Source organism: Ophidiomyces ophidiicola, assembly GCF_022830035.1.
Source record: "Ophidiomyces ophidiicola strain CBS 122913 chromosome Unknown scaffold_12, whole genome shotgun sequence".
In the NCBI taxonomy this organism is placed as follows: Eukaryota; Fungi; Ascomycota; class Eurotiomycetes; order Onygenales; family Onygenaceae; genus Ophidiomyces; species Ophidiomyces ophidiicola.
The window spans coordinates 483,620-506,472 of NW_026054652.1; the positions used below are offsets into that span (position 1 = coordinate 483,620).

A 22,853-nucleotide genomic window follows, 5' to 3' on the forward strand; every position below is an offset into this window, starting at 1 on the left:
AACAACTCTATCGGTACTATGAGTAAAAGACTTCGATATTGGGCATTCTTCCCAGTCCAGTTGCCTTTCCACCCTTCTCGCTGCTATTTTCTCCGCCTGCGCTTCTATCCTTGACATGTTGCCTTAGCAATCTCAAGGTCTCACTATCCGCCCATCGATCCGGCACCGGCCTATATGCCGGCTTGAATGCACCTACAGTCTGCGCCCACTCCCCACTCTTAGCAGCTCCGCTCTTCCAGGTATCAGTGACAGTGTCCTTCGGCGTTGCACCAGTAGTGGCTGAGGTCTCGGATTCCGTGCCTGGCGTCGGAGGCTCCTGTGTGGCCCAGTAATATATGTCCCAGTCGTTTTCATCCAGGAAGCGGTCGTATTCCTCTAATTGAGCTTTCGTCATGGAGGACAGATTGGAAGCGGCGAATGTAGATAGAAGGAGGTCGGATTCAAGAGTTCCGCGTTTTCGGGATTGATCTGTAGACCACAGTCAGCAAGCCAGATATCAGACGGAAACAAAAGGAAGCGGTTAGGTGACAGACATAGGAGCCGTGCGCGCATTGTAGATACATCCTCCCCCATCCGGCGTATCGGCTCAACCTTGAATGTGATTCCCTCCATTTCGCCCAACTCCAGTTCATGTTTTCTCGGAATCCCGCTCTGCGGTCGGCCAGTTACTACGGAGGAAGTGCCAGGGGCGGTCTGCGGCGGATTGTTGCTCGTAAGTAAGCAGTGGCTTGTTGATATCAAGCGGTATGGTGATCTGGACAGTTGGAACCCAGCTGCAGGCCGTGTAGATTTGAAGGTGGCTCGCGAAATCTTCAACAGTGAAAGCTGACAAAGTTTCTGTGACGCATTCATCTTGATGGTTTATAGCGAGTCTTTACTGTTAAACGTATGAGGGCAAGGAGGTCGATCTTAAGGGTCATGAAAGGTACTATTTAGTTAAATGTTTGATCGATTTGTACTGCCTTGGCTGGTTCGTACTTAGGTATCTTGGCCCGTTCATACCGCCAAGACGCGTTACTCAAGTATACGATTACTGATTGGTCAATGAAGGAACTAGCTGGACGAACCGTACTCCGTAGCTGTTCATCTATAACTTCTTGGCGCCGCGCATTCGCCAAGACGAGTTATCACTCACAATCTCAGAGGATACAACCGTTGATTGGCCACAGAATCCATTCAGTGACCTGTACTCCATACTGTGTCTGTTCATCTATAACTTCTTGGCGCCGCGCATTCGCCAAGACGAGTTATCACTCACAATCTCAGAGAATACAACTGTTGATTGGCCACAGAATCCGTTCAGTGACCTGTACTCCGTACTGTGTCTGTTCATCTATAACTTCTTGGCGCCGCGCATTCGCCAAGACGAGTTATCACTCACAATCTCAGAGGATACAACCGTTGATTGGCCACAGAATCCGTTCAGTGACCTGTACTCCGTACTGCGTCTGTTCATCTATAACGTCTTGGCGCGGTGCACTCGCCAAGATGAGTTAGAATCGCTATAATTGGTCAAGGGAGTAGGGCAGAGTACGGCGTACGCCGTGGCTCTTAAGAGCTTCTTTTGAAAGGGGTCTTGCGATTACTCCATTATAGCTGTACCCATCATTGGGCTATAAAACACCCTTGAGGCCTCTAAATTAAGCACAATGAGTAGAAATGAATGCTAAAAACAGAGAGAAGATAGCCGGTAGGCACAATGATTGCCTGTTCCCAAACCCATTCTCTCAAAGAAGTCGCTACAAACCGCACAGCAACGAAGCGGCAACAGGTCTCGGTTGCTCATTGCCCGCGGCACTCATCGCATTGGAATTCCCCCAGTCCTTGATCTCGCGCTCCAGCCGCTCAAGGCTCTCACACCGCAGCACGGTCTGCCGATTCTCCGGCCTCTGTAAAAGCTCCAGCACCCAAAACATCCAGACTCGGCACGTCGTCGGGATATCATTGAGTCGAGCGTCGAAGCTCTTCATCATACGATCAACATGCTCCTCTAGACCGGCTGGAATGTCTGCGATCTGGAATAGGCCGACGAGAAGGAAGGATTTCATGACGGCAGCGACGGGGCCGTGGTCGGCCAGCCAGGCACTGCTGCCGGGCTGTCTGATGTGGTATTTTGTCCCGCCTGTTTTGGAATCGCGGTGGATGTAAAGCGCCCAGTGGAAGTCGTCTGGGACTGGAGGGTGTGCTCTGATGAAGAGGAGGACGTAGAGCCCGTTCGCTTTGAGATCTGGCGTTGCCATTTGGAGGTCTTGCAATTAGGATAAAGATGATTATTTTGATTAATCGTTTTTCCTTCTCCTTGATTGAGCAATGTGTCTTTGATACTCAAGATGCCTGCCAGCCTTGAGGGACTTGTATACTGAATGATGCCTAACCACCCTGTACATACATCTGTGCGTCACATGCACTGCCACAGCTAGGCAGTCGGTACCTATTCCACACCTATGTGCACCATTAGAAAGTTCTGCTCCATCATTGTCTGAAAAACAGAACTGACATTCTGTGATGCATTCCACTTTTCAGGTGCTTGGCCCCAGAAAGAACAGCAGACGCAAAGTCATACAGGAAACTAAATTGGGAAATACCACAGGCATTTCATGTCGGTGTAAATTCATCATGACATTAAAACTACATTGCAAAACCGCCATATAATTCACTGGTTGGAGGAAACAAAAAGGACCCGATTGCAGACCAGGAAACGATCGCTATAGCGCAGGGAATAATGAACTTTCTATGTAATCCGGCTGCCGGTGAAAGGTATGAACACACAAAGCAAGCAATCCGTAACAACCTAGATAAGATGCTTCGATCTATTCCGAACCAAGGTTAGCCATTTCGTCCAATATATCCACACAAAAAAAAAAAAAAAAAAAAGGAATATCTCTCACCTAAAATACGCCCTCAGATACACAACCTGCCAGGCGCCCAGACCCAGCAGCATGCCCATGGTGCCAAAGGCAAACCACTTGACGCGCTCGTTGGTGCTCTCGTTGGTGTCGCGCAGCTTCTGCTCGCGCAGCCGCATGTAGTCCATCTCGGTCACGATCTCGCCCACCATCGCCTCGATGCGCCGCAGGTCCGCCTCCACCGGCTTCAGCTTCTCCTGCACCTTGATGGCGTCCCAGTCGCGCGCGTCCGCTCCGATGTCGATGTCCAGCTCGATGCTGCGCGAGGGGATGCCGCTGGCGTCTGTGGGGGAGGGAGAGGGGTGGTTAGTGGGGGGAAAAAGGGAGAAGAAGGGAAGGGGACGTACGTCCGCCGACGAGGTCGTTGGAGAAGCAGACGTCGAACGAGGTATCGCCAGCGGATGTGAAAGCTTGGCGGGTCTCGCCGACGACGTCTTTGGGACGGGCATATTCGTTGCCGAGGGAGTCTTTGATCTATAACCAAAAAAAAAAAAGGAATGTCACTGTCAGCCAGTATCCCAAAGCTTTCCCGCCCCCGGAGCTCATAAACAAGCCCCGGAGCAGAAAAAACCACTCGCAATCCGCACACATACACGCATATTGACCATCTGGCCATCTCCCTTATGCCCGCTCACAATGGCCGTGACCACGACAAGCTGGTCCTTGGCCACGAAATTGTGTATGCAGCGCTCGACGATCATGCGGTTGCTGTTGGCTTCGATCTCGAATCGCAGGGCGCTCGACCAGGCCGGAAGGACAATGCACACGAGGAAAAACAGATGACGCAGGGACCATCGTCCCATGTCCGCGGACGCCATGGTGAAAGGAGGACAGGAAGGTTGGGGAGAAGAGCGGGAATGGGCGCTCTTACGAATGGCTTTTGCTGGCGTTCCCCGGAGACCAACGAAGCCAACAACGCACTTTTTGCCGTTTCAGGAGACAGCGTCGGGGGAAGGATTTTCCGCTCCGCTGGGTTTGGCTCCACCAACCTCAGCTCTCCCATGTGAAGGCCAGATTTCGAGTATTCCGTACTTGAGAATTATTGAATAACAATGCGAAGAGCTACTTGGTAGAATACAGATAGAAAAAAGTAATATTCTAATAAATATAAAAATCCAAACAAGCAAAAACCAAATCCGAATTGGTATCGTTCTCAGAACAAAAATCAAGCCCCCCCATCCCCTACATAAAAAGAGAAGAAAAAAAAAAAAACGATCAAATGAATCGAACCCGCCCCTAGGAAGGTGTGAAAGTAGCCGATTAAAAAGTGGAGGGGGGGGAAAAGAGACACAAAGGAATAACCGACATGTCGCAGGATTGCAAATAGGCCCACCGGGTAGCAAACAAGAAAGAGAAAACAAAAAAAAAAAAACAAGGACGAGTGACACCATTAAGCCGTTCGTTCGGTCATTCGACATTTCAAGTGGGGGAGGGGACATTCGTACCACCAAAGACGAAAAAAAAAGAGGTATATGTACAGCAGAACAAATATCGGGGGGGAAATGGAAAGACCCAGGGGTACTTGGGAGAAAGATAGGAGGGGGGTGGGTGGGTTAGAGGAGCAGAAACGAAATTTCAAGTACTGTACAGGAGATATCAAATCATTCATACATATAGCGTGCACACAATAATCGGAAATGGGTAGCATATAGAAAACAACGCGAGAAAAAAAAAAAAAAAAAAAAAAAAAAAATTATAGAATAATTTTGTAGGCTTATTTTTTTTTTTTCTTGAAAAGTTTTGGGAAAAAGAAAAGGGCAACAAACAACCAAATTCTTCTGTGATCAATGAAAAAAGAAACCGAAGTCAACGAGCAGCCCATATAAGAACTACCATACTTACACCACCTGCTTCTTCCTCCTCAAAAACACCCTCGAAAACCCAAACCCACTCTTCGACGCCTGCTGCTGCTGCGGGCGCGACGGCGGCATCGTCTGCACGGACCCGGGCGGCGCCGTATTGCGGAAGAAATCCGCCAACGCGGCCGTGCCGGTCTCGTGCGCCCGGCCCTGGTGCGCCGTGAGTCGCATCTCGTCGGCCGCGCGCGGAATCACGTTGTACCCGCCGTGCGGGTACGCGGCGTTGGGCACGGAGCTCTGGCGGCGCGGGTGTTGCTGTTGCTGGCGGTAGGCGGGGATCGGGGGTGGCGCTGGAGCGGCAGCAGCAGTGAGGGCGGAGGGGTTGGCGGGGAAGGATTTCTGGGGGCGCAGGCCGGATCTGCTGGGTGGGTGGGAGGAGACAGCGTGCGCGGGGTGTGGGTGCGGATACTTGTCGGTGGAGGCGGTACGCATGAGGCGCGACTTCATGGACTTGGGCTTGGGCTGCGGCGGCGGCGTGAGGTTGTGCACGACGTGCATGTTGACCGAGAGCAGCTGCGGCGGCGCATCGTTGCTGGGCGGCGGCGTCACGCTGCGCAGGAAGTCGACCAGGCTCTCTTCGTGGCGCGTGGGGGCTGGCTGCTTGCGCGAGCCGCGGGACAGCAGGTCGTGCTCGTCCTCGCTGTCGGAATCAATGGCGTACGGATCGCGCGCCTTGCGCCGCGTGCGGACGGGCATGCCCATGCGGTCCTGGGGCGGCGAGTCGAGCACCGAGCCGAGCGGCGGCTGCGGCTTGATACTCCACATCGTGCCGCCGCCGCCGTTGCTACCGCCCTGAAGCGCGGGCGGCGTGGCGTCCAGCAAGCCGGTGCGGGAATTAAACGAATTGCACGACCTGGTCACGGTCGAGCCGGCGTCGAGCATGCTGACACTGGTGGTCGCGCTGGGCGCAAACCCGCCGTCCTTGTCCACCCGGATCGGGCTCAGGCAGTGGAACTCGTCCGAGTCCATGGTGGAGCGGAACGGCGCGACGGTGCGCGGGATGCGGTGCTGCCCGCCCGCGCGCGGCGGGCCCTCGCGGATGAAGTCGATCAGGTCCGACGTCTGGCTGTCCTTGGGCGCGACGGCCGACCGGGCCTCGAGCCGCGGCCGATTGTTGTTGTTGGCTTTGGACGCCGTCGCCGCCGTCCGGCTGGACATGGCGCTCTGGGCGCGCGAGCCCGCGGGCGACGACGCAATCGAGCCCAGGCTCTGCGCGAACCGGGGCTGCGGGTGCTGCAGCAGCGGTGCGGGCGCGGGCGTGGTAACAATGGGTGTGTACAATCTCGACGAGGGCGACGAGCGGCCGGGCTCGGGGCCGGTGTGCTTGATGAAGTCAGCGAACTCGCGCACGGAGTCCATGTCCGTCTTTGCTTCGCGGGCCTGCGGCACGGCGGGGAGTCGCGGTGGGAAGCGCGAAACGGGTGTCGTCGTCGTCGAGACTCGCAGGCCGTTGGCATCGCTGGAGAGCGTGGGCGACCGCACAGTCGGCTCGCCGCTGCCCGCCGCATCTCCCTCAGCCATGGCGGCGTTGCGAACAGACGCCCATCGCGGAGACTCAGGGTCCTAGCCGCCCAAGATCAGTACCTATTCACAAGCAAGCCATAACTAGTTCAAAAGGAGAAGGACAACATACCTCAATCTCCCTCATCGTCTTCGGCGTCAGCGTATAATGCAGCGTCTCATCACTCTCAATCAACTGATCCAGATCCGATCCACCATCGCCCTTCAACAGCGCACTTCCACTACCACTACTACTCTCCGGCACAAACGTCGAGGTCGTCGTCGTCGTCCCCGCTCCCGCGGTCACGATCGTCGGCCGTCCTACCACCAAGCCTTTCAATTTATTCGAAACCTGCGAGCTGCCCGAACTAGCCGTGATCGGCCGGCGCCCACCCTCGGAGCTGTAGTAGTGGCCGCCGCCACCGCTATTGCTGTTGCTGTTGCTGCTGCCGCTCTCCGAGCGCCGCGACCGGTGCGTGCCGCTGGGCGACTTGTTCGATGGCGGCGGCGGCGGCGGCGGCGGAGACACGCGCTGCACGCCCGCGCGCTCGCGGCCGCCCGGCGACACGCTGCGCAGGCTTCCCGTGCGCTGCGGCAGCGAGCCGCCGACGTGGTGCGCGGTGCGCTTGGATGGGGAGACGTTGTTGGGCTTGCCGGTCTCGGCGGACGTCGAGTGGTGCTTGGCCACGCCGAACGGGCTGCTGCTGGCGGCGCGCGACGACACCACGCGAGACGGCGAGGGGTTGCTATTGTTGTTGTTGGTGTTACTATTGCTGATGTTGCTCCGGCTGCTGTTGGGCGTGCCGTCCGCGAAAGCTACGAGTTCGCGCAGCGGCGTGAGCGCGGGCGGCTGTGAGAGTCTCGCCGATACAAACGCGGTCTCAACGATAGTATCGGGCTCGTCTTCTTCGTCTTCGTCGTCTTCAAGCAGCGGCGACGGCGGGTCCTGGCTGTAGAGCCGCTGCGGCGAGCGCTCGGGGATGGGGACGGGCGCATGTGGGTAGATGCCGACGGCCAGGCCGTGGGTGGCGGGCGCGACCGCCAGTAGGCCCGAGGGCTGGCTGTTGAGAGGGATCAGCTGGTCGGCGTCGAACACGTCGGCGGGTGCTCGGGGGTTGGTCTCGTGGTGGTGGTCGTCCAGGCTGTCGTCGGACAGGTGGCTGTCCAGGCGCGACACAGGCGATAGCGGAGAGTGCGGATGGCCCAGGGCCACGCCAATGGTGCCTGAGTGGATCGACGACACGGGGCTCGAGGGCTCTTCTCGCGCGTCGACATACGGCCCTGGCTCGGGCGAGTCCAGCCGGGTCACAAGCACTGGCTGGCGAACGCTAACAGTCCGTCTCAGGGGCGGCGGCTGCTGCTGCTGCTGCTCTGCAAGCTCAATGTCCTCGCGCATGGGCGCCAGCGGCTCGCGGTCCCCGTCCTTGTCCTTCTCCTTCTCCTTCTCCTTCTTGGAGCGCACGACGATGGGCTCGGGGGCCTTGCTGAAGGTGACGGCGGTGGCGCGCGACATGGTCACGGGCACCGAGTGCGAGCGGGCATGGGCGGCGCGGAACTCGAGCTCAGAGGCCGACCGGGGCGCGGGCGCGACCACGGCCGACGCGGGCACGACGTCCAGCAGGTTCCCCAGAAACAGGCTGCGCGAGCGGAACGAGCGGGCGGTGGTGGCCACGGCGGGCGGCTGCGCCTCGTCCGCATCCTCGTCCTCCTCGTCCTGCTCCTTCACGCGCGGCGACTCGAGCTCCTCGACATCGCGGTCCGAGCCCGGTAGTGGGACGTCGGCGGGGTCGATGGGCTCGGCGTCCTCGGACACAGGGGCGTGCGAGATGACGCGGCGCGAGAGCGAAAAGGGGGGCGGCGGCGGCGGTTGCAGCATCTCGTCGAGGGTCTCGACGGTGGCGATGCTGCTCTGGCGGCTGGTGGACTTGCGGGTGAAGCGCAGCAGCGACTCGCGGGACAGCGTGCGGGCGATGGCGGGCGGACGGGCGTTCTTGCGCCAGGTGCGCCAGAGCCGGCCCAGGGTGGGATTGAGGCCGATCTTCTCGACGTCGACGTCCTCCATGATCAGCGGCGGCGGCGGCGGGACGGCCTCGTCGTCGTCTTCATCCTCACGGTCAAGATCGTCGTCGTCTTTGTCATGCACGGCCAGGCGGGCGCGGGCGTTGTCGGCGATGATGACCAGCGCGTTCTCGGCGAGATACTCCAGGATAGAGGTGAGGAAGATGGCAGCGGCGGGCGTGATGTGACCGACGGAGCGGGCGAAGCGGCCGGGGCGGTGGGCAGTGACGGCGGTCTCGTCCAGGCCCTCGCGCAGCAGGTGGTCGTCCTCGTCCTCCTCCTCCATGTCACCCAGGCGCGAGTACACCATGCACTTGAGACGGGTCAGCTTCCACGAGCGCTCGAGCTCGAAGTGGCCGGCGGCACGGGCGTCAGGGCGGCGGTTGTCATCGTAGTCGTAGTCGCAGTCGTAGTTGTCGTCGAGGTCGTCGTCGTCGTCCCCCAGGCCCAGATACTCAGCGAGCTCGTCGTCAGCCGCGGCGACGACGTCGCGAGCCAGACGGGGCTTCAGCACGTCGGCGACGGCCGGGCGTAAGGCGCGCAGGCGGGTGGACCGGGCGGCCAGCAGGACGTTGAAGAGCAGGCTGTCGAGGAAGCCATTGAGCAGGGCCAGGGCCGCCACGGAGATGTCGACGGCGGGCAGCGAGCGGCGGCTGGGATGCGGACGGGCGGTCTGGCGCTCATCGGCGGCAATGAGCTGGCGGGCAGCCGTAGCGGCGACGAACTGCGGCGGCGGGTTGACGAGCGGCGGTGCGGATGACAGGCTGGCGCGGGCGGCGCGCGGGGGCGGGCGCAGGTCGGCGGACAGGCTGGCGCTGCGGCCGCGGCGGGCGTCGTCGCAGCGCGGCATTGGGTTGGGGGGAGGGTGGGAGAGAGGGAGAGGGAGGGAGAGGGAGGGAGAGAGGATGATAGGATGATAAGAGAGTGCGAGGAGGTGGAAGAGAGAGGAAGGGCACGGCGGGGGGGGGGGGGGGGGGCGAAAAGCCGCCAGCTGGCGCGACGGGGGGCGATCGGCCAGGGGGCGGCGAGCAGAGGGCGAGAGCAGCGAGAGGGAGCGAGCGAGCGAGCGAGCGAAGAGAAGAAGGGAAGAAGAAAAGGATAAAAAGAAGAATCAGTCAGTCCTGCATGCACTCCCTAGTCCTCAACCACCAACCTCCTCACGACCGACTGCTGCTCGTCCTCGTCCTCGTCCGCGATGCCCGCCCGCCCAGCGACCGTCCATCCGCCGTGCGCCATCCTCGCGCCTGGGCGAAACACGCCAGGATCACGCTCGCCGGGGCCGCTATCGTTCGTGGGCCCAGCGTCCCGATGACTCGCGCCGCCCGCCCGTCGTTTCAAACCGCCCTCGCTTGGCCTTCCTGGCGCTCCCGCCCGGTTTCAGCAAACACCGTTCGTTCGTTAGTTAGTTAGTTAGTTAATTAATTAATCATTGGCTTGATGCACGATGTGGTGAGCCGCCGCTTCCCCCCCCCTTTCCGGCCCCAGCAAACATATACTATTACGATTATTATGGCCCGCGATGCCGATGCCGATGACACTGCTGCTGCTGTCATGCACACGTCCTGCACGACAAGGTCTCTATCGCGCTGCCTCTGCTGACCCCTTGTGCCGCCCGGCATGCCCCCCGCCGGGCCTGCTGATGGCCGCTCCCGCCGTGATACCCCCCCTTCCGCCCCTATATAGCCCTCTGCAGGACCCGCGCGCCCCCCCTATGGCCGCGCAGACATGGCCTCCCATCATTTTGGAGGGAGTCATAATAGAGAAAACCCGTCGTCGTCCTCCTCCTCCTCCTCCCCGCTCACGAAAGACGCCGCCGTCATGGCCGACAACGAAGCCCGCGTGTACGGCGACCTGCTCGTCACCATGACCACCCGCTACGCCTGGCGCTGGGACGACAGCGGCAGCGGCGGCTCCACGCCGGGCGCCTTCTGGCACCCTGTGGCGCAGGCCGCCGGCGCGCTCAAGCCGCTGGGCAGCGTGGTGTTCCGCGCCTACGCCGACCCGTCCGGCACGCGCGCGTCGCTGCTCGTCGGCCAGGCTGCCACCAGCACGGCGTCTGCATCCGCGCCGCCCGCCGTGGTCGCGCCCACCGGCTACACTCGCCTCTGGGTCAACGAGAACAGCGGCGCGCGCCGCACCGGCTCGCTGTGGCGGCCCGTCGCGCCCGCCGGCTACGTGGCCGTCGGCGACGTCGCCCACAGCGCCTGGGACGCGCCCAGCACCGACCTGGTGTGGTGCCTGCGCGCCGACCTGGCGTCCGCCGCCGCTGCGTTCGTCGAGCCCGCTGCGTGGGACAGCCGCGGCTCCGGTGCCCGGGACGACGTGTCCGTCTGGCGCGTCGAGCCGCACGCCACCAGCTCCGTGGGCGGCCGCCTGCTGCCCATCCTGGCTGACACCTTCCGCGCCGCCCGCGGGCTCGCCAAGCCCACAGCCGCCGTTGCCGCCGGTGCCGCGCTCGTGCCCTTGCTCGCGGTCGAGAAGCACTTCGTCCCGTTCCGCGCGCCGCTGCCCGACCTCGACCCGCGCCGCCTGCCCGCGCCCGGCGACGTCTTCAGCAAGATCGAGCAGGCCCTCATCGCGCTGCCGTTCGTGGCCTTCCTCGACCCCACCGACCGCGACAGCGTCGACAACGTCGACCGCCCCTTCTGCCTCATCTGCATGGCCACCGCCTGGTACAACACCGCCACCCACCGCAACGACTCGCTCGCCAACCTGCCGCGTCTCGACCGCGCCCCCGTCGGCGTGCCGCCCGCGCTGTCCGACCGCCTGACCCGCTCCACCGGCGCCAGCGTCTCCGCCGCCGCCGGCCTCGCCGCGCGCTTCGCCACCTCGCTCAACTACCAGTTCACCTCCGACCAGCCGCCGCGCCCGACCTACCCGGAGTTCGTGCCCGGCCTGCGCGCCCTCGACTTCGTCGTGCCCCCGCTGTCCGCCGCCGCCGTGTTCGCCCACCACATCTGGTTCCGCGTCACCCACGCCGATGAGAATTGGATCATCGGCGAGATCGAGTTCCACGCCAATAATCCCCTGAATTTTCGTCTCGTGTCTCTGGTGCCTACCGCCGCCGTGGACGCGGCTGCCACTGAGACGGAGGATAAGGAGACTGAGACTGTGGCGGCGGCGGCCGTGGCGGTTGCTGGTTCGATGGAGGAGCTAAAGCTTTAGGGCTTCTTGTCTGGGGGGCCGGGGATTGATCTTCCATGACTAATAGCCAGTGACAAGTAAGCGATGCGCCATCTGAGGGGTTTTAGCATTTTTTGATGGCTTGTTCGGAACCAAAGCAATAATGAAGAAACAGAGGCCTAAACACTCTAGCCTTCGCTTCTTTTCTTTTTTCTCTTTTTTCGGGCGGCGTTTTTTTTTTTTAGGGTTTAGCAGAAATCCCGCTGCCTAGCTCGTTGTCTGTTGTTTGTCTGAAGCGGTCTTGTCTCGCGAGCCCAGACGCCCCGGTCTCACGTCGTCGCTTCGTTTGTATATCCAGGGTTTAATAATCAATATTATCGATGTCCAAATAACACTCATAGCAGAATACGACGAGATCACCCGTCAGCCACATTTCAATTTCTTCCCCCATGTTTTCTTCTTGCACGACATATGTAACTACATCGTTCCGTGCGCCGATGATCTTTCTGATGCGTCTCGTGCCGATCGGGCCCGTTTGTGCCACCCGGCACGCCCGAACGCTGCTGTTCTGCGGATCGCCTGCGCGCGCTGATGACCAACCCGTGATTATTGATCTACATACTTTGTATGTCTGTAGAACACGGCTTGGCGGGGGAGGGGGGCGCTGATGGTCTGCAGGAGAAGCTTTAGAACGAGGCTTTTTTTGGGGGGGGGGGGGGGGGGGGGCTGATGGGCTCGCGCGCTCGTAACTGCTAACTAACACGCGTCAGACGACGGAGCACTCCGTAACGTAGTTAAACTACTCCGTGCTCGGGGGGGGGATGCAGACTCCGATGAAGGGCCCTTGCTTCAGGTTGCGCGCGAGTTGCATGTATGTTTTGCACTCTGAGATAGTTACGGGTACTCCGTATACAGAGCAGTTTGCTTACTCCCGTATGCGGTCTCAGTAAGCGGGCTGCTTTCATACCGAGAGGTGAACCCCTAATTTGCACTTCTCGGATCAAACCATGGCAGACAAATACCGTCATTACTATTCTCCTAGCACATACGACCACAGGAAGTGGAATACAGGGCTTCCCGTCCGCTCAGCCGTACTTAAGCCACTTGCCGGCCGGCTAGTAGTTGGGTGGGTGACCACCAGCGAATCCCGGCTGTTGTATGTTTTTTTGTCAATCTTCTTTCTTTCTTTTTCAAGCGTTGAAGGAAAATGTTTCTCAGCTCAAGTGGAGATTGTGTGGAATAATCTCCATTTTGGCCCTGAGTATCAAAGATGGCCGGCCAATCCTGGGAACAGCATTCAGATCAAGAACTGAATGCAATATGCTATTGATTTATTTGACCAATAGCTGATGAAAAGCCGCGGAAACTGCTATTCTTTCACTATGTCTAGGCCTCTTATACATCGGGTCCAAAAGATACTTTTCCATAAACTTCCAAGGGTATAGATACTCCTCCGAAATGCTTCTGATCAACTCCAGCATTCGAGCTCGCTTGACGCAAAATCCCGTTTCGAACCCGTCCTTGAGTCCATCTAGATCTTGTAGGAATCACTTAAAGTGACCTTGCGAATACGGAGTACAGGCTGCCCATCTACTACGTTTTGCCAACAACAGATTTCTCAATCTGGACTATGCTGAACCAGCCGCTACCCCCGCAGCTCTGTGCTTATTATTTCCAACCCAGAAAACTTGGTCGGCAATGTAAGCACAACTACTAGACTCCCGCCAAAAGACTTTCGTACCGAGCTACCTTGATTAGATTAACTATTTGTCCGATTCCCCCTTGGCAAAACCAGGAAAAAAAAAAAAAAACCCTCCCGACAAACGCCAATATCAAACGGGAAGAAGAGAAAGAGAGAGAGAGAGAGGTCTAGACTCGCGGCTCAGTCGGGTTTGCCGCTACTGTAAAGGAGACGCGCCGTTCTGCTTCTGGTTTCGGCTCTTTTTTTTTTTTTTTTTTTTCTTCCGCGTTTGCCACCACGGCGCCTGGAAAATGTATGAGGACAAGAAAAGGCTTGGCCCGTTTAGAACTGTTGAGCAGGAGTCAGGTGACTTGTCAGGTGACCAGGTCTCTGAAGGAGGAACTGGAGAACCGTAGGTTCGCCACCTTCTTCTCTTGACCACAGTACTGATTTCATTATCTTTGTCTATCAGACTGGTGGAGGTTTGCTAGGGGTTTTTCATATGTTTTTTCTGTAGCCTCAGTTATAGCATGTTTGTCTATAAGTATTCATGTCTTGTTTGTTAGAAGCAAGATCAGATGTAATATTATAGATGCTCAGTCACATGATCATCATGTACTTCTGTATCATTCAATAGTTATGAGTCTGAACTCTTTCAAGAATTTGATTGTTATCTAAAGATACATTCAAGATACTTTATTTTACTCTTGTTATTCATATAAATAGAGATCACTATTAAGTATCTTGAGATCATACATTGAACTCTCTATTTAAGCTTAAATCTTAATTGTGGAGTTTGCAGAGATCTAACACATCTATATATTTACTGATCTAAGTCTATGAAAAACCATAATCTAGAGTTAATGTCTCACTTCAATAATTAATTAGAAATGAATAAATTGTCTAGAAGAGTTGTTATGCTGAATAGTTCTGATGATTGAGAAGAATAAATTGAAGATATCAAGCATTTAGCAAATCTTCATCAATTGTGATCATATATTAATCTGACAAAAGAAATGCATTCTGAACTTTGAGAATTCATTATAGAGAATTTTCTTTCTTCTGAAAAAATTAAAGAAACTGCAACTCCTGCAGATATAAAACATGCAAGAAATATGTAAAGAAATCAATACAGAACTTAAGAGAAGAGAATCTTAGTGATCCAAGAGCTATAGAAGACAATAAAAGATTATATAGATCTGTCTCTGAGAATTCTTACAATAAATGAATTGAGTGATGTAGAAGCTACTGCAAAAGAACATCTGAAAGCTCTATATACTAGAAATGTGATGAATGCTTCTCAATTAAAAGCTAGACTAGTAGAGAAATTCAAAACTCTTGAAGAAGAGTCAAAAAATCAAGCAATCAAAGCATATTTACTGAACTATGAAGAAGCATTGAATTGAGCAATCATATACAATATGTGTGAATATATCTATGAATCTTTTGTCTTGAAACAATTTCTGAGAGCTATCTCTTCAAATTATAGAGAGTTCTTCTATACATATCTATCTAAGCTTCTAACTGAGGAGAATTTGAATTGAGAACATGAGCTGAATGTTTATAGACATATTCAGATATTTTGTCAGTTGTTAAAGAAAGATACTGAGCCAGATCAAAGTAATAAGCTGTCAGCATATTCCACTGAAAGAATTATTTAAAATAAGCTGTTGGAGAAGAATAATGGAAATATAAACTCTGCATGTCTTTGCAGAAAGCAATATGATTGGGCATACTGCTCATATTTTAATTTACTTGTTCAATCAATGGACTGAAAATCAGATCCAAAAATTGATAATAAGATCAAGAAAGCATTGAAGAATTCAGTGAATGAAAGAAAATTAAAGAAAAAGATTGTAAATTGAAAGAAATTGAAGAATTTGAATAATACTGAAGAAGTTAGTGCTTCAGATGATGTGATAGATGATGATGTTAATAAAGCTGTTGTCAAGACATTTTCTAATTCAACTATCTTCACTTTCATAATGGTTTTTAACTCCACTAACATGAGTGATAAATATGAACTCTATTCATTATGGAACAGCTTCATATTAGATGGGGGTGCAGATGCACATATTTGCAATGATTTTACAAGATTTCAAAACTACTGAAATGCTGGTTCTTTGAATATTGTGCTTGTTGGAAATACTCATTGTAAAATTCACAGATATGATGATGTTGAAGTTTATACTTAAATGCTGACAGATGCTGACAAGATATTACTAAAGAATGTTCTATACATTTCTGACTTTCATACAAATTTAGTAGCACACAGATTGCTGCATGTGAAGAGTTGTTATTTGAACAATGAGTCTTTTATGATTTACTACATCAGTACAAGAGATATTTTGTTCAATTTAACTGTTAAAAAGAGAAAAATGGTTGTTGAATACAGATCTATTAACATTGCAACAGATAGTATAATAAGAAGTGTTTTTACTGTCTTGTTGAGCAGAGATTCAGTTAAAAAACTGTTAATGATGTTGATCTTCAGTTTGCTAGAAACAATGAATATTTAACATTTGAGACTTGATCATTTAGAAAGAGAGTCTCTGACTCATCTTCTAAAGATGTCTATTAATGTGAAATTTGCAAAGATCTCTCAGAGTTCTCTAATGATGAAGTGCAGATCTTGCACTCTTTCAAAAGCAAAGTAAATTATATGCAGAACATCATTGAAAAGATCTACACATTTATTCATGAAGATGTCTGTTGATCTCATACAGTTTACTTCAGATTATAATGGAGATAGATGAATGGTTCACTTATATTGTGATTATATTCATCTGCACTATGTGGAAATGATGCAGTGAAAATTCAAAAGTTTGATGTGCACAGCAAAAATGATAAGAGTAATTCTCAATTTATATCAATTGACTATTTTGACTATTTGAATTGATGAAGAAATCTCTATGTAGTCAGAACTGACAGTTTTAACTTGAACATATGATATAGTTGTTCAATGTTCAGCATTCTACATTTCAGCTCAAAATGAAGCTGTGAAACATGCAGAAGCTTTAATAATGACAGCAGCACATACAATGTGAATTGAAGTCAACTTATCTGAGAATTTGTGACCAGAATGTGTCAAGACTGCAGCATATATTTTAAACAGAATTTCAGTTAAAGATCTTGATTGAAACACTTCTCTCAGATTCTTAGAGAAATATCTTTGAACTGCAACTTCTTTAACTGAAATTAGACATATAAGAGTTTTTGGCTGTAGAGTGTATTCTTTAATTAAGAATGCACAATACAGAAGAAATCAGAAGCTGACTTCTAGAGTGAAAGTTGAATATCTTATTAAATACAAATCAATGAATATTTTTTGCATTTGAATTCCAGTACAATGAAAGGTTATATTAATGAGAGATGTTATATTTGATGAAGATATGCTATTTAATTTTAATAAGATTAGCAGTGAGCTTTTATTACAGAAGAGCTTTGTTGTGCTGGATACAATATCTTTTGTTGAAGTAAGTGATATTAATAAGATGAGCTTGAGTAAGCATGACAGTGAAGATGAAGACTCTGAGAAGAATACATCATGTAAAAGTCATGAGACTGTTAATCAGTCAATAAGATTGATGAAAACAATGACTAAGACAGTAACTGATCAATTAGAAGAGATATGTGCATTGTCAACATCAGAATCAATATTAAAGTCATTGATTTCAGACATCTACATTCAACTTCTTTTGAATGATCCAACAATGTCATCAACTGAAATAGAGATGCTGAATCAACTTTCATTGACAGTCAATCATTCTGCTGTAAAAGCTATGAAGATGATGAGTGGTGTTGTAATTGAGCTGTCTGAGATTATAACATCTACTACACTTTCTGCCACTAGTTCTATGAGAATGGTGAGCATAAATGACAGACAATTAATAGTCAATTATTCTGCTGCAGAAGTGGTGAGCACTAATGACAGAATTTCAATAGTCAATTGTTTTGCCACAGAAGTGATGAATGACTCAGTCAGAATGAGCTTGAATAAGCAATCTCCATCTTCTAAATGAAGTGCTAGAATAAGACATCAAAATGCAGATTAAATTGACAGATGAACAGCTTATACAGTGATTCTGCAGTAAACAGTACAATTGAATTCATTTTATAGAAGCTATTTAACAGCTTTTACAATTATAAATTCTAGACTTTACAGAGAGAATCTTTCAAAGTCTTCAAAGCATTATTTTTCAATGTTGCAACATCTGCATGCTGGCAGATTTAAGACTGCCATGGATGTGAAAATGGAGAAGCTACAAATGAAGAAATGCTTTGAAGAAGTAGAGAGCTCAGAAGAAATATGTTCAATCTCTTTAATATGAATTTATATGTACAAATTTGATGTTAATGGTTTTTTGAAACATTATAAGACAAGACTCATTTTTCACAGAGATCTGAAGATCAATAATAAACATGACATCTACATCACTACTCTTGCTGCATGGATATTTCACCTTTTAATGACTATAACAGCTTATTTTGAAATGAAGATCTTTCAGATTGACACTGTTAATGTGTTCATTAATGCTTCATTTAATAAATTTGTTTATTGCAGACTGGCAGAGAATTACAGTAAGAAAAGAGATGTTTGAAAGATTCTACATATTTTATATGATCATTCTGAATCTTTATGACTTTGATATGAAGATCTCACTTCAACACTCTGAAAATTAAAATTCTGTCAGATTTATGAAGAATCATGTCTATTTGTTGATAAGAATATTATTATCTTCTTTTACATGAATGACATAGTATTTTTATATCACAGAAAGAATGTTGGAACATTTGAGCAGTTATTGAAGAATCTATGAGTGTGTTATGAGCTTTGAGAGATTGAAGAGCTAGAGTGATTTCTAGATATCTGTGTCTTATGCAATAGAAATACTCAGAAGCTTTGGCTGTGCCAGAATAGTTATATTGAGAAGATTGCTAATAAGTTCAATCTTATGAAATTAAAGCCACCACATATGTCAATGGTAACTGTGAATATAGCTCTCTATATGGAGATGTAAAATAAGCAACAAATACATGTCTATCAACAGAAGATTGATTCAGCTCTCTATGCTGCTATTATAACATGATCTGATATTTTGTTTGCTACTGTAAAATTAAGTGAGACTTTGATTAACTTAGAATCAGAACATCATACAGCAATTGAGAGAGTTATCTCATATGCTTTTTCAACAAAGTACTACACTCTTGAATTCCATGCCAATGATAGATTGAATACTCAGAAAGAGAATAATAATACTGACATCATTAACACTCATTTAATAATCATCAGTGATTCTTTTTTTGCAGATGATTTAAGCTCAAGACACTTCTTTCAGAGCTCTGTATTTAAGCTCTTTGAAGACTTAATTGATTGAAAATTCTTTAGATAAAAGATCATTACAACATCTTCAATGAAAGCTGAGCTTTTAGCACTATTCTATATGGCAAAAGAGATCATGTGGTGGAAATGCTTATTTAAGAATATTATGTTGAAATTAGAAAGAGATTTTAATATTTTATGTGATAATTTACAAATGATATGATTACTGATTTCAGCAACTTCACAACTAATTATTAAGCTCTGTTATGTTGATATTCATTATCACTGATTATGACAAGCAGTTACTAATAAGAAATTGAATATTATCTGAATTGAAAGTGATAATATGTCTGCAGATGACTTAACAAAGATCTTATCTAGACAGAAATTTGAAAAATTTATTAAGCAATTGAGACTTGTGAATATTGATTATTTAATAGAGAAGAGTTTGCCACCTACACTGCTGTCAAAGCTATGAAAGTGTGTTGAGCAGAAGTCAGATGACTTGTCAGATGATCAGATTTCTAAAGAAGAAACTAAAGAATTATAGATTTATCATCTTCTTCTCTCAATTACAGTACTGATTTCATTATCTTTGTCTATCAGACTGATGAAGATTTGCTAGGGGTTTTTCATATGTTTTTCCTGTAGCCTCAGTTATAGCATGTTCATCTATAAGTATCCATGTCTCGTTCATTAGGAGCAAGACCAGACGCAATATTATAGACGCTCAGTCACATGATCATCACGTGCTCCTGTGTCGTCCAATAAGAACACAGTAGTAATAATATTAAAAACTGGGATAGAAGCGAAACGGGAAATGAGACGAACGGGAAACGCGAAACGGGAGACTCTTTTTCCAAGACTATCCGGTTGCCCAAAGAAGAGAGAGAGAGAGAGCGAAGGGGGGAGAGTAGGGAATCTAGATGCTAAAAAGCAAGGACGGGGAGAAAAAAAAAAGGCTTGTGGCCGGATTAGGCTGGGTTGGACATTCGGCAAGTGAGAACGGCAGTAGCTAGCTGAGCGCTGCTGTCATTCTTCGTTGTCATCTCTCTTCGAGACTGATTCATCTGAGAGGAAACATCTATGAACAGACTTTCCAGACCAAGACCAAGATAATACATGCCTGGGAGCCATGGATCCGGTAAAAGACAGATACGGACTGAACTCCCAGACACGAGGCCAGGGTAACAGATGCATTGGAAGTAAGGACAGTGGACATCGATTGCATTTGACTATAAGACCATAAGAAAACATCCTAATTTTTGTACTCGCTCTGCCTTCTATGGCACCTAGACCAGAGGCGTGACATAATAAACATGCTAGCAACGCAAATACCTCAAAGCCGTTGATAAATTGCAACAAATTTTGCGCTAAGACACAAAACGCACCACCGCCACTCCAGAGTCATTCGCTCGTCTGCGTGTGCCGGGATAGAGCCTGGCGGCCCAGCGGCGCGATCAGATTTCCTGCAAACCACTCCAGCATCTCGTCCTGGAGAAACATGTCGTGGCAGCCAAGTCGTTCGGCCAGAAAGCCTCGAATCGTGTGTTGTACATTCACCGATTGCGCCTCGTAGATCAGCTGGCCATAGTCGTCGAACGAGACGGCTGACTGGGCTTGGTTGAGAATCCCAGCGTACTCGTCCGCGGTAAAGAGGTTGGGGAAAATGCCGCGAAGCAGGTCGGCAATGCGGTCGAGGTAGTCGTTCACGTCCTTGCCGATGCGGGTATCCACCTTGATAGAACCGTCTTTTGAGGCATGCAGCGTCCGCGATTTCAAGGCGATCATGCAGCAATTTTGATTTAGAGTGCGGAGGCCATTGACGTAGGCAAAGAGTAAATCCTTGTCCAGCTGCAAGGAATCAGGGGAGTGTTCTTCGGGGTCGTAGTCGCCTCCGTTCTCCCAGTTGCCAATTCGTCGATTTTTCATATGTTCCGCGAGAAGCATCCGTTCATGGCAGGTCATCTCGGGAAAGGCATCTGGAAGTGGTGTTCCGGGCTCGCTTGACGGAATAATCTCGTCCTCCGCGCAAGAGAAATGGACTGAGCGCTCAAAAGATATGAAGGAGAGTTGCTCCTCGATTGGACACGCTGTATAAATTAGCGATATTGGCCAAGTCTTGGGGATCAGATACATACCATCTTCTTCAGCTTCTTCGTCTCCACTAACTGAATCACCATCTTCTGAGTTTTGATACTCCATTTCATCATCACTATCATCGGCGCATCCGATCGATCCATCATCCGACTCTTCATCGCTTTCAACATCGGCGAATTCGCAGTCAGAATCCCCATAAATTTCATAGTCATCACCAGAATCATCCATATCGCCCATGACTGGTGCTGGATCTCGGAAGGACCCGGCATCGCACGAGGGAGTATATGGGGACGTGTATTGGGTAGACGAGGAGAAATATGACGAAGAGGTAGAGTAGTCTCCCATCATGGTGGAAGGTGTAGATAAGCCGGATGACGACAGATTATCTGAGTAGGCGATAGTGGACGTGAAGCTCGAATAGGAATGCATATCATCGTGGAGCGGGTTCGAATGCTCGATTTTTGTATGAAACGAGTTATTGAATCGTGCGCTCTTCGCAGCAATGCCGCCCGATAGCCCGACGAGCGACGTGAAGGCGGCAGTGAGGATGCCGGGGCCACGATTCGCAAAAGCTGATTCAAAAGCATTGCCTATCAGACAATTTGCGATGATCGAGTTGGCGAAGCTGAAAGGAGGAGCAACCACTGGGGCCTGCTCCTCCGGCGAAGACCTCTTCTCTTTTTGTTGCGCCATAGATGTTTGTTGTTGTGGTGTCTTGTTACAAAGAGCGCAACCCAAGTAATGGTTTAAAAGGAGCAGAAGTAAAAACGCAACAATCACCAGCAGGACAATGTTAAGGCACTGGTGTATGTGACGCGGCGGTATTTCGGTCTCCCACACAAGCAAGGGGAAGCGTAACAGCAGGGCGTAGTGCAAAGTGATGTTCAAGTGACAGGTTATCAGATGGTGAACAAGACAGTCAGTGATGGACACTGACAGAGAGGAGGGGATGTAGGTGTGAAGAAACAGAGGGGCGAGGATGTGGAGGCGCAACAACAAGTGACGTTGTGTTGTGGACAGTGAATAGTATTAGATCAAGAGGGGCTTCCCCCAGGCAGCTTGAGGAGCGCATGGCTGGCAGCAACAGCCCGAGTCAATGAGCAGGAGCAGCACACCCCTGGCTGAGGCCGAAAACTTGAGTGTTGGTATTCATTTGAAATATTTCCTCTGCGTTTACAAGTAGGATCACAGTAAAAAAAATTTTCTCTCTCAGGTTTTAGTTATGCCTCCAACTTGTCCGAACGTTGGGCGCCACTGAAAACTGACGGAGAAAAAGGCACGGTTTGGGGTTTTCTGGAGTAAAAAAAAGTTTCTTTGGGTATGAGATATGCGTTCCATCCAATCTATACTGTTCGACTTTGCACTGCATTGGTTCTAATGAGGCTTGATAGACGGGCTAATGACGCAGGTTGGGTGGGATGAAAGTGTCGCGTGTGAGTAGCAGCGGGAGGTTTTTCGAGAGGCAGTAGATGGCAGCTGATGGGATTGGTAGGAATCGCTTGACTCTGTCGGAAGCGAAACGGCGCCTTTAATAATACGGGCTGGACATGGCGATGCTGGAAGATTCCGGTCAATCGTGAAAATCGCCAGAACGGCGAAAATCACGGGTTTCGGCGCCTGGAGTGTCACCTGACCTTGTCATGTGATGCGGCTGTGTCAGCTGGGCCAGGCGCTGACTCAACATAGCGATGGCGTCATGGATGCCACGTGATATGCCGTGTATGGACAGCCGCAAACTCTATCGAAACTGCCACTCACTTCTCCTCCGCGTCTCTCGTCGCTGTTGGCCTTTGGGCTCTAGCTGACGCCGTCTGACAGTCTCCTATTTGCGCCTCCCTGGCGCCTCTCTCCAACTCTGGGAATGAGCGCACCCTGTCCGCATCATCATGCTTTATGTCTTACGGTTCGTCCGGAATAACCTCATGCCGCCGCAAACCACTCCAATAATCCCCCATCTTCCCCCTCACCCGCTATCGACTCGCCTCTTGGGGATACCGCCAGGCTGGTAACTCGGACTGAATCCAAGCACTCTGTAAGCCGGGCGCCCATGTATCGTCCACTTGCGCAACAAAGGAATTACATACTCTTTCAATACCAAGATCAAGATCTCTTTGTCTAGTTACCACTTAGTACTAGACGTGGCAAGAATACTTGCTGGCAGAAACGGACCGCCTTGCCGGCCTCGCTTGACATACTTGGGAAACTGGAGCCAACAACGTGGTGTGTGACGCTCGCCTCTTATGCACTACGCAAGTCATCGTCAACTGCAGAGCCCTGTTTGACTGTGTAGTTCCCCCCCCCCG

General features: G+C 50.7%; 6 protein-coding genes across 6 annotated transcripts; 1 reads left to right on the top strand and 5 right to left on the bottom strand.

The window, feature by feature from the left end:
* Positions 1-16: 16 nt before the first annotated feature.
* ERV25_1 (vesicle coat component) lies at positions 17-612 on the bottom strand (the record flags this gene model as incomplete). The annotated part of the gene is made up of 2 exons (XM_049252671.1): positions 17-468; positions 534-612. 2 exons carry the CDS (start codon positions 610-612, stop codon positions 17-19), a joined length of 531 nt encoding a protein of 176 aa, XP_049108512.1.
* Positions 613-1,739: 1,127 nt separating this feature from the next.
* LOZ57_003624 (uncharacterized protein) lies at positions 1,740-2,240 on the bottom strand (the record flags this gene model as incomplete). Its single annotated transcript, XM_049252672.1, has 1 exon — positions 1,740-2,240. One exon carries the CDS (start codon positions 2,238-2,240, stop codon positions 1,740-1,742), a length of 501 nt encoding a protein of 166 aa, XP_049108513.1.
* A 551-nt stretch (positions 2,241-2,791) lies between these two features.
* ERV25_2 (vesicle coat component) lies at positions 2,792-3,724 on the bottom strand (the record flags this gene model as incomplete). Its single annotated transcript, XM_049252673.1, has 4 exons — positions 2,792-2,810; positions 2,889-3,189; positions 3,254-3,380; positions 3,500-3,724. The coding sequence occupies 4 exons, from the start codon at positions 3,722-3,724 to the stop codon at positions 2,792-2,794; spliced, it is 672 nt and encodes a 223-aa protein (XP_049108514.1).
* A 1,020-nt stretch (positions 3,725-4,744) lies between these two features.
* Positions 4,745-9,173, bottom strand: LOZ57_003626 (uncharacterized protein; the record flags this gene model as incomplete). The annotated part of the gene is made up of 2 exons (XM_049252674.1): positions 4,745-6,328; positions 6,399-9,173. The coding sequence occupies 2 exons, from the start codon at positions 9,171-9,173 to the stop codon at positions 4,745-4,747; spliced, it is 4,359 nt and encodes a 1,452-aa protein (XP_049108515.1).
* Positions 9,174-10,141: 968 nt separating this feature from the next.
* LOZ57_003627 (uncharacterized protein) lies at positions 10,142-11,488 on the top strand (the record flags this gene model as incomplete). Its single annotated transcript, XM_049252675.1, has 1 exon — positions 10,142-11,488. The coding sequence occupies one exon, from the start codon at positions 10,142-10,144 to the stop codon at positions 11,486-11,488; it is 1,347 nt and encodes a 448-aa protein (XP_049108516.1).
* An 8,369-nt stretch (positions 11,489-19,857) lies between these two features.
* LOZ57_003628 (uncharacterized protein) lies at positions 19,858-21,243 on the bottom strand (the record flags this gene model as incomplete). Its single annotated transcript, XM_049252676.1, has 2 exons — positions 19,858-20,543; positions 20,592-21,243. 2 exons carry the CDS (start codon positions 21,241-21,243, stop codon positions 19,858-19,860), a joined length of 1,338 nt encoding a protein of 445 aa, XP_049108517.1.
* Positions 21,244-22,853: the final 1,610 nt, after the last annotated feature.